Here is an 11,812-nt window from a genome sequence, read left to right on the forward strand (position 1 = left end):
TCCCTTCTCTGTTTCAGAGCAGCATACATTATTGAACCCATCTTACTCAGTCTCTCCCCAACCCCAAGGACAGTCCCATTCTACAACAGTGGCACCATACAATATTTGTCCCTTTGTTACTGGGACATTTCACACAGCATAATGTTCTCCAGAGTCAGCCATTTTGAGTAATATTGCGTGAGTTCCTTGTTTTTTAATGCAGCATAGTATTCCATTGTGCGAATATACCACAGCTTCTCTAGCCATTCATTTGTTGATGGGCACTTAGGTTGTTTCCAACTCCTTGCTATTGTGAACAAAGCTGCAGTAAACATGGGTGTGCATAAGTCAAAAATTATTTTGTTAAAATAAATGCGTGCTGAGGTTATTTGACCACCTTAAAATTACTAAATGTTGTTTGACAGGACTGTAGAAATCATATTTATAATATTTTGGAGGAATATTAGAATGAATGTTTGAATTATTAACCTTAGAAAGTTTTCTTGGTATTTTTTTCTCTTTAATTTGAAATGATTTTTTTTTAACTCCTTTAGGAACGCAAGCCATTTTCTGTTTCAAGTACGCCCACAATTTCACGTTCCAGTTCAATAAGTGGAGTTGATATGGCAGGACTACAAACATCTTTCCTGTCTCAGGTGAAGTTTTATATCATATATGTTATTTCATTTTAAACTGAATGATAATAAAGGGATATATAGATGACAAATTGACTTTCACATGATCTTGCCATTCCTTAGGCAATCTAGTATATTTGTTATAACTCATTATAATTGTGAAGAGTGCTAATTGCAGTGAGGGCATTTCTGCCTTGAGAAAGTTGTAGATACATTAAATCAAGAATTGAAGCCAAAATGAAAAAAATGAATTGACACCATTTTGCTTGAATCTTATTGTTGAATATAATCTACAACACTTATGTATGTCAGCTTTCTTTTGCTTAATTATAGGATGAGCCTCATGATCACTCATTTGGACTAATGTCTGCATCAGCAAATGGAAGCAATCTTTATGATGCTGTAAGGATGGGAGCTGGATCAAGTATTATTGAAAATTTACAGTCACAGCTAAAGCTAAGAGAAGGAGAAATTACTCACTTACAGGTATTGAAAAAAATTAAATGTACTGTTAGACATAAATGAATTATAGGAGCTAAGTAAATAGCACCCTTCATTTCTACCTGAATTCTGAGCAGATTAATAGTGGAATGTCAAGCAGGAAATGCATCCAGAGGTTGTAAATTGCATGGAAGAAATGGTTCCATTTTCTACTTCAGAGAAGGTGGTGTCAGGTTGCTAGGAGGGGCTTTTCCTTAAAGGGGGACATGATGCTTGGAAGGGCGGAGGGTCAATGAAGGAGAGGAATACCCTCAACCAGGTGAATTGACACAGTGACTGTCACAATGGGCTTTTGTGTGTCAGGAGGTGTGAAGATGGCACAGGATAAGATAGGGTATGGGGCTGGAATCCAGGTTGGAAGTCGTGTGGAGCACCCAGATTCTACAGAGGTTTGTTTGCTGGTTCTTGTGAGGATTAGGTTGGAATGTTTCCACGCCATTAGGTGTGAATTGATTTTATTTGGCCTCCTTTTGTTGTTCATAAGGTTGCTATGAATCCTACTTGACCTGATGGCACCTAACCACAACAACCACCACCTTTGAGTTGGCAGTGCTGCTCTTTATCACTAGGTCACCAGAGTTTTGATAAAGGTTTAGAGAAAATGGCTATTTTTAGGGTGTGAGTGGAATGAGACTGCTCACTGAATCTCAGAATTGAGACAGCTTACCTACTTTGTCAGAGACAATGCTGGCTTCGAGTGGGCCTTCCCTTGTGGAAATAGGCCTAGGTAATATTTTAGACATCTAGCATGACAGAGTACCTCTCCTCTGTAGACAGTTCTTTCTTGAGAGGAAGAAAAGGGAGGTTGTTGAGTTGTATGGGACTACTTAATTCTCAAAGACTGAAAACAGGACATGGCCTAGCAATTCCACTTCTAGGTATAGACCCCAGAGACTTAAAAGCCAGATTAAAGAAGAGACATGTATATCAGTGCTCATTGTAGCACTGTTCACCCTAAAGTTGCAAACAACCTAAATGTCAATCAGCAGATAAATGGATACTCAAAATATTCCACATACCTAAAATGGAATGAATGCTTTTCGGCTAGTAAGAGGAATGAAGTCTTGATGCCTATTATAGTATGGATGGAGCGAGATGGAAGCCATTGAGTTGAGTCAAATAAGTTGATCAGATCATAAAAGGGCAAGTACTATTTGACCTCAATTTTATATAAAGACAAAAGGCAAATATATAGAACAAACTTTATTAGTGGTTGTCAGAGGTATGACAGAAGGAGAAGGAATGTTACACAGTAATAAAAAAAGATCACATTGATTAAGTTCCACACCCAGTTATTGTAATTGCTTTATTATTATTATTATTATTAATTTTAATAGACATTTACAGAGGTTTTGGATTTCCATTCATTCATTGCCGCACTTTTCTCCCTGCCCACCCCTCCCCACCAGCTCGCTTCCCCCTCCGAAGAGAAAAAACAAAATTCATTAGTATACAATTCCCACGTCCCTTCCCCCCAGCCCCCACCCCGAGTACACTTCTCTATGCAACCTTAATTCTGGATTCCTGTGTTAACCATAATACTTAATCATATATCACTTCTAATCTGTTCTTTCCCTCATCTGTTTCAATACAATACATAATTTATCCAGTTTTTTCTGTCATACCCCCACCCTGATGTCAGTCCCATTCTACAACAGTGGCACCATGCAGTATTTTAACAAGATCACCTGAACACCTAGTTATTGTAATTGCTTTTAACAAAATCACCTGCCAAAAAGTGTATGGTAGATATTTACACCAATGACCTAAATGAAAATAAAGGTTTCTGCTGTGGTTGCTTACACGCAACCAAACACATAGATACAGTTCCTAAGTTTAGTTTTATGGGACAACACAGTTAATTGGCTTAATAACATGGTTAGTGCTTCTGTTCTATCTCCTAGTGCTTTGCATAGTGCCTGGAGTCTTAAAACCTTGGAAGTGGCCATCCAGTGCCCAATTGGTCTCTGTTCACCAAATTACTAGAGGAATGAGAGTGGGGAATAAAAGGAAGACCTAGAATTGCTTCTGTGAACCACTGATTCTTCTGCCATGAAATCATGGATGATAACCAACTACTGTTGCTGAATATTTTGATGAAAAATTTTATAGTAAAATCCTAATCAAAAGAGGATATAGAATGAAATTTCAAATTTTTGTGGACTTGAGACTTTCAGGAGCCATGAGGGTTAGCCAAATCTTTGAAACTTTTACCCTGACATAATGTTTAAACCGTGTTGTTAGGTACCAACAAGTCAACCCTGTGAATAACGCATCTGAACCCTGTCCTCTCCCGTGCTGTCATCTCTGACTTGATCACAATTGTGCAGTTATTGTGACATTCCATCTCACTGAGCATTGTCCTCTCTTTCACTGACCTTCCACCTTTCCAAGCATGATGTCCCTTTTTAATAAGAAACTGTAGTTTAGCTTAACAAACAAATAAGATCTTTTTTTTGGCATTATACTTTTTCAAGAACTGTCTATCAAGGATCAAACTGGAAAGATAGGAACATTAGGGGCAGTGAGTTTATATTAAAAAGATGGGATAACACAGAAAAAAGGATAAGAATGAGTGTACAGCTCAAAGAATGTAATCAGTGCCATTAAATAGACCATTGAATTGATATATTTTGTTGTGTGTATTCTCAGTAAATAATACAGTGGGACACTTTAAAAGACATTCTTATTTGTTTTTGGTTTTAAAGTGGATATACACTAAAGAAAAGTTTTTCAAAACAACACGTTGTTATGCTTTTATTAATGGAAGTATTATACTGTTTTCTGGTAATGTTCTTCAGCTAGAAATTGGCAATCTGGAAAAAACCCGATCCATAATGGCTGAAGAGCTAGTTAAATTAACAAATCAAAATGATGAGCTTGAAGACAAAGTAAAGGAAATACCCAAACTTCGAACGCAACTACGAGTAAGTTAAAGATGAGTCTTAAGTACTCGAATCCAGTTACAAGTGTCATCTTCTTCATTTATATAAGATCTGTTTTCAATTATTTCTTTGAAAAATAAAGATTTCAGTATTTGATGAAGAACCATCCTGGTGTAGTATAAAGTGCTGATTGTTAATTGAAAGGTCAGCAATTTGAACCTACTGTTGTTGTGTACTTTTGAGTCGGAATGGACTCATAGCTGACCCTGTGGTGGGTTTTCAGAGGCAGTTAATCGCATGGGAGGAGACTGCCCATCCTTCTCCCACAGAGCAGCTGGTGCAGCGCAGCTTCTTGCCACTAGGCCACCACAGCTCCCTTTGAGGCCACTACAGTTTTTATTTGAGTAAATAACTTTGTTGTTGTTGGCTTTTTTATTGTTTATTTTGCTTGTCACATTACTCATTTGAAATATTTTTCATAACCTCCTTAGACTCTTGTTACCCTTTGTCATGGATATTGAGTCGAATGGACTTACAACTGACTGTCCAGTAGGGTGCTTAGGCTGTAACCTGAATGGGAAACTGCCCATCTTTTCCCCTTGGAGCCACCAGAGAGCTTCTGTGTTTAGGTAGTAAAGCAGCTCTTAGGGATTAGGCCACCAGCACTCCTGAGACCTAGTATCCAACTCAGCTCATTGCTGTGGAGTCAGAGCAAACTCATAGCTGACACTCCTTGGGTTTTTAGAGGCTATAAATCATATGGGAAGAGACTGCCTATCTTTCTCCCCAGGGGCAGCTGGTGGATTCAAATCACTAGCCTTTGGATTGACAGTATAACTCCCTTACCAATCTCCCACCAGAGCTCACGAGCATGCTCAAGCCCCTTGTAATCATCAAGTCCATTGAGGGTCTTCCTCTCTTTCGAAACCCTCTACCTTTCCCAGCATGATGTCTCCAAAGACTGGTTTCTCCTACAGTATGCCCATAGTAAGAAAAACAGTTTTGCCATCCTTGCCTTTGTGGCGCACTCTTGTTGCACTTCTTTAAAAACGGATTTGTCTATTCTTTTGGCAGTCTATTCAGTACTCTTTGCCAGCCTAACAATTCAAAGCCATTGATTCTTCTTTTATCCTTATTGTCCAACTTTGAGATGCCAGGGAATTAAGTGAAAATATGAAGGCTTGATCTCAGAGCTCTGTTGGTTTTGTGGTAAGGAATTAAAAAGACATATGGTTCTACAATCCCAGAGGCGCACGGTTCGAATCCACCAGGTGCTCTGCTGGGGAAGGAGGGACAATCTCCTCCTGTACCAGTCAGATCTGATTTGACGGTACACTCACACAAAAATAATAAAAATTAAAAAAAAAAAGACATATGGTTCAAATTCACCAGTTGCTCCATGGAATAAAGATAGGTAGGCATTCTCTTCCCATGAGATTTACTACCTCTGAAAACCTGCTGGAGGGTCAGCTATGACTTGGTCCTGATTTGTTAGTACACAACAACAGGGCTTGGATTAGCCAAACCTTAGCCTTTAAATCAGAGGTCTTTGATAACAGATTTCCCCAGTGACACACAGCTTTTGATTTCTTGACTGCTGATACCATGAGTATTAATTGTGGAGCTAAGTAAAATGAAATCTTTGACAACTTCAGTCTTTTCACCATCACTCAACAATATTGCCTATTGGTCAAATGGTGAGGGTTTTTGTTTTCCTGATCTTGAGATATAATCAGTACTTGTTGGTGCAAATGATTAAGCACTGGACTACTAACCAAAAGTTTAGCAGTTCAACCCTATCCAGGATTCCCTAGTGGCCTGGCTCTGAAAGATCAAAGCCTGAAAAACCCTGTGGTGCAAATCTGTCTACAGGGAGAATTTTAGATTTAGTAGAGTGATTTGGTAGGATTCCAACCATCTGACTTGCTGTACATAACCATGCCAGTTTAGATCTTAGTGTGAGTTTAAATTTATTTTTTTTTATAGTTTAGGTTGTATATTTAATTCATTTTGTGGATGGAATAAGAAGCTCAGTGTTTTAACATGTACACAATTTAACAAAAGACATGGTCTCTCTATCTACAAATGAGTTTAAATTTTAAGAAATAACTGCAGTATTTTTATGTAAATAACACATTATTGGTGTTTTCCTAACCTCAGCCTTTCTCAAGATATTTTTAAGAGCATGCTTGCTAATTTTTTTACAACAGCTTTTTATAAAAATGTGGTATATGTTTCTAATTAAATTGTAAGGTAGAAACTGTTGCCTCACTTATGATACTATAATAATGATGCTGATCTGTATAAGTAATTTTAAACATTGGGAACATTTTATAGGATTTGGATCAAAGATACAACACTATTCTGCAGATGTATGGAGAAAAAGCAGAAGAAGCAGAAGAACTTCGACTAGATCTTGAAGATGTAAAAAATATGTATAAGACTCAAATAGATGAACTTTTAAGACAAAGGCTCAGTTAACTCCTGAAAATTGCATTCCCATCAAACTGGATGTAAATATTTAGTATCAAAGTATAGACTTCAATAAATTCTTTTCCAGAATTAGAAAATGAGATTTAATTTACTACAGAGTTCACTAATTGGAAAAAAGAAGAGATTGCTTTACAGTGTGCAGTACTATTTGCAGTGATTTTGTGCAATATTTGAACTTTATTTTTTCAATTCTTCTTTAAAGATTAATTTTTTAAAACATCATTTATTTTGCCTTGTATAGTACAAAGATTATTATTTTATCTCCATATCAATATGGTTATGGATTAGAGGGGTGTTGATACATGTATTATAGAAATATAATTAATTGTATCTATCATTTGTATGTGTATGTATATACTGAGAACATTTAAAAAGTAATGTTAACATATTGAAATGTGGAAATCTTTTACACTTAAATCCCCAACATGTCTAATTATTCTTGAAAATGTAGATTAAATGTTCAATTAAAAAAGTTACCTGCCATTATTAAATTCTGATCTATTTTTTTAATGTGGAAGTAAAAGATGTTACTTGAAATTTAAAGAGTGAGTAGTTAAAATATTTTTAATTTTTTGGCCTGAAAATTTTCTAAATTTCATGTTCTTAGATCAAAACTGATAAAATATGTAATAGATGTACTTATTTCGCCCAAGGTTTTAAGCCTGTGTAAATATCCTTTTTGTTATTTGTCAGAGAAAAGCTACAGCTACTTAGCATTATTTAGGCATAATTGGATAGTGAAAAAATTTAATTTCATGGTTTTGTGATGACATCGGTAACATTTAAATGATTTTGGAAGTGGTATTGGGTGGTTATTGTTGTTGATTGCCTTCCAATCGAGCATGACTCATAGTGACCCTATGAACAAAAGACCTGAAGCCTTTCTATAACTGTCGTCATTTATCAAAGTTCACAGAGTTTCCAGAGGCATGTTGTTTAGGAAGTGGATGCCACTTCTGTTTATTGGGTTACTCCCGTTTAAAATTAATAAACATTGTCATTATTTACATAATTCCTCAAAAATTTCTTGCTCATCTATAAAGCCATAACTTTGGCACATTAAAAGGTTGAATGATATTATGGAATCATTCCAAATAGAGAAAATATAGCAATTTCATTTTTATTTGCAATGCATATAACTTATCCTTTTTATTTTTACTCCATCATCTTTAAAAACACAAAATTAGTAGTGAGTCACTTTAAAACATATTTAAGCTTTCTTCCAAATGTTGGCTTGTTTAGAATTTTACTGTGTTTTAGATATGTAAAATATTTTGATAATTTTATTACTAAAGTCATTTAACTGCCTTTATACAAATGAATACTCTCATTTAATTCTCAGTTGGATTTTAAACTCTAGTATTTTTAGGTAAAACTAAATATGAAACACGTTGAAGAATTTGGAGAATTTTCATGACAACTAAAGTGACTACTTTTTTATTTTATTTTATTGTTTTTGTGTGCGTGTACCGTCAAATCAGATCTGACTGGTACAGGAGGAGATTGTCCCTCCTTCCCCGGCAGAGCATCTGGTGGATTCAAACCTTTCGCCTCTGGGATTGTAGTTGCAGCTCCTTGCCACTAGGCCACCAGAGCTCCCCTAGTGACTACATTGTTTTAAATACTCCATTGACGACTCTTTGTAGTATCAGTAAATGTTCTTCATGAGCCTAACACATACAATTAATTTTCTTTTAGTGTTAAAAAGCTGTGCAGTGTATTATCTTTATTCCAAGTTTATATTTTTCCTCTTAAGTATTCAGGGGCAGAATATGAAGACTGAGAGCAATGAGAATTTACAGAATTAGATAATAGAAGAAATGTGAATTGCAGAATTCTGTCATGCATTTAAAGCTATGAGTTAAATAATTTTAAATTTATCTTTTAATTGCCCAACAGAGAACCAAAAAAACCCCTTTAGGTTACACAAAAGGATTAAAATATAACTCTTTCCTAAATCTTATAATTTAATAATTTAAAATACTTCTTTTTTTCTTATTCCTAATATTAATAAAAGAAATTTTAATAAATTTTCAAGTGTTTTCAATTTATTTAATTTTTTAAAATAAGAGGCTTTTAAAAATTCATCTCCACAAACTAGTGAATATCTATTGAACAGTGATTGCTTGCTTGCTATATTTTACTGTTTGCCATTAAAGATTGCTGTTTTGATCTATATTTTAGAATATTTATATTTTAATAGTTAAGAAAGTAGTTTACCATTAATTGTTTTTCCTTCTTGGGAAGAAAAATCAAAAGATATGCCAAGTAATTGAGACAGCATGAAAGGCATGAACATTGTTGTTTAAAGATACACAGACAATTAAGCATAGACTACAGGTCTTTATAACCATTTAGATAGATGCTAAATCCAGACTATTGTTCCTTTTCAAGATATTAGTTCTTTTAATTTATTTTTCTTTTAAACTTCCAGTTGTACAGTACTTTTAGCATTTGCAATATATCCATTGTATCTGTGGGGTGGTTTTGGAGATTCTAAGCATGGAATTTTTGACCTAGGAAAAAGTATTTTTCTCATGATCCCTCAAATGACTTAATCATTGAAAATTCATTCAACTGCTTTTATTTTTTATAACTGATTTTTAACCATATATGTTTAATAGTGTTTTGGAAATAGCCACAAGGAAATAGAAGGTGACTGTTATGTGTTTTATTACTTGGTGTTTATTCCATTATGTACCTTGTTTTAATGTATCATAATTTTTCACTTTCATTAAAAATTAAAGTCTGCTACAGGTTAGTTTGAAACTAACAGCTTTAATTACATATTTCACAAAGGGCTACATGTATAAACTACAGATTGATAGAATATTTTAGATCTAAATGAAAGAGGATGTAAATAATGAACATGGATATGATACGAATAAGCATTTTAAAACAGTAATAATGCATTTCATTTTAAACTGATTAGATTGGTTAGTCCCAGTAAATGAAACAGTAGTATTGACTATAACTTCTATAACTTTGGGATTCTAATTTTAGGAAAATGAGGGTGAACTGATTTTTTTTTTAAGCTATATGGTTCATAGTATTACTAGTATTAAGCATTGCTTTTCAAGTGAATAAGTTTTTGGAAATAATTCTTTTTTTTTTTTTAATTTCATTATATTTTGTGTGTACCGTCAAATCAGATCTGACTGGTACAGGAGGACATTGTTCCTCCTTCTTGAGCAGAGCATCTGGTGGATTTGAAGTGTGCACCTCTGAACTTGAAGTTGCAGAGAAAATAATCCTAAGAATCTATCTTCTGTAATTGCTAGTGTCTATAATGTTTATATTTGTATTTATTTTTAATTTTAGGCAAGATTGATACATCCTTCTGAGAGTCTTCTTAACATTTTTATATTCAAATAATAACAAAATAGGTTTTCCTCTTCCTGAATTCATACTGCTTTTATTTTTAAAATTTGCAACTTTGATCCTATACTTTGTAAGATAAGGCTTTACATATCCAGTACAAGATGGAATGGAGATGATATGTCTTCTTACTACATAAATTCTTTGTTGTTAGTTGCCATCAGATCAGCTCTGACTCGCAGTGACCTACATACATAGCAAGACACCCTGCCTGCTCCTGGGCTCTCCTCACACTCTGTAGCCCCTGTGTTACTTCTTGAACCTCTTCCTTCTTCCTGGGACCTTCCACTTTTCCAAGCTTGATAGCCTTCAAGTGCTTTGTTGTGTACCACCGAGTACACCAATACAGAACTGACTTTCCAGCAGGTTTTCAAAAGTAATCACACCAGAGGAGATTGCCCATCCTGCAGAGCAGCTGGTGGATTTAAACTGCATGCCTTTGTGATTGCAGTGCAGTTTCTTACCATTAGGGCACCGACAATTGTGATGTTGTTACGTGCCATCAAGTCACTTGCAACTCATAGCAACCCTATGTACAGCATTCCTAAACTCTGCTCTATACTGAGCCAACCTTATTGTCTCTGACACACCTACCCTCATTACTCCAGGGACCGAATCAATCCATCTCATTGAGGGTCTTCCTCTTTTGCACTATCCCTCCACACTTCCTAACATGACGTCCCTCTCCACGGACTTGAGTCCTTCTTGCAGCATGTCCAGAGTATGTCCGATGAAGCTTCAGGAGTAGCTTAGTTTCACCGTCTCTAAAGTGTACCTGTTTGTTCTCCTAGCAGTCCATGCACCACAGCTCAAAAGCATCAATTGTCCCTCTACCATCCCTAATCATTGTCCAGCTTTCTGATGCATAGCAAGTAATTGCAAAGACTATGACCTGGATCAGGTGCACCATAGTCTCGAGACTGACATTATTGCTCTTCAGTATTCCAGAGAGGTCCCTGACAGCAGACTTTCCTAATGCAAGTCGCCTTTTAAATTCTTGGTTGCTAGTACCAATATTATGTTACACTGTGATGCAGATAATTCAGAAGAGTCCAGAATTTATTCTCACTCCTCCAGTAAGTAACCTCAATTTAATATTGTTATGTGCCATCACAACCAACTCATTATCAGAACTAACTCAGGTGACCCTCCAGCAAGTTTTCAGAGGCTGTAAATCTTGTGGGAGGAGATTGCCTGTCTTTCTCATGCAGAAAGCTGGTGAATTCTTACCCCATAGGCCACCAGGGCTCTTTAATATTTAGAATCCTGAAATAATACTAAATGTTAATTAATAATGCTTTTCTGTTTGCTTAGTAGTAAACCCTTCTTAGGAGACTCTTGTAGTGATGGATTGGTACTGAGCTGAGCTGCTAACCCAGAGGCCGTGCAAGCAGTTCAAATCCACCAGCAGCTGCAGGAAGAAAGGTGGCAGCCACCTCTCAGTTCTGGCTAGATGGCAGTGAGAGATGCTTTTACAGGTGGTAGTGGATAAACAAAGAGGAGTTCTTTTCAGTGTTTCTCAATGCCATGCCAATTTGTCTCTTCAGAAATTACGGTCAAACTTTAAAACTCCTGTATGTGGTCAAGAGAGAATTGGAAACAGCTTAGTTTGTCCTAGGCACTGAGTAAAAATTCCATTTATGTAGGATCACAGTTTCTTACTCGTTATTCTGAAATCTTGAAAATTCTGAAATCACATTTTTTTTTCTCTCACAAGTTTGCAGTCAAAACTACTTACAAAAAAGACCTTACTTGCACAGACATGGGGCTTTTTGAATCTGTTTACCTCACACGTATGGACACTCACCCTATACAAATGCCTGGGGGAGGAGCTGGAGTGCTGACCCAGGGATTGGTGGGGTATTGGATAATAAATGGTATGCTGTTCTACAACATGTGTGGCCCAGGGATTCTGGAAAAAGAGCCTGTGGACTTGCATTT

General features: G+C 35.9%; 1 protein-coding gene across 1 annotated transcript in view; it reads left to right on the plus strand.

The window, feature by feature from the left end:
- TMF1 (TATA element modulatory factor 1) overlaps positions 1-6,481 on the plus strand; it is a 39,796-nt gene extending 33,315 nt beyond the window's left edge. Inside the window, exons 14-17 of the mRNA XM_006895946.1 lie at positions 534-635; positions 948-1,100; positions 3,917-4,042; positions 6,338-6,481. Of these exons, the coding sequence (XP_006896008.1) occupies positions 534-635; positions 948-1,100; positions 3,917-4,042; positions 6,338-6,481 (525 nt within the window). The remainder of the gene's footprint in view (positions 1-533; positions 636-947; positions 1,101-3,916; positions 4,043-6,337) is intronic.
- Positions 6,482-11,812: the final 5,331 nt, after the last annotated feature.

The sequence above is a fragment of the Elephantulus edwardii genome, unplaced genomic scaffold (assembly GCF_000299155.1).
Source record: "Elephantulus edwardii isolate Elephantulus edwardi_28Jun2011 unplaced genomic scaffold, EleEdw1.0 scaffold00177, whole genome shotgun sequence".
In the NCBI taxonomy this organism is placed as follows: domain Eukaryota; kingdom Metazoa; phylum Chordata; class Mammalia; order Macroscelidea; family Macroscelididae; genus Elephantulus; species Elephantulus edwardii.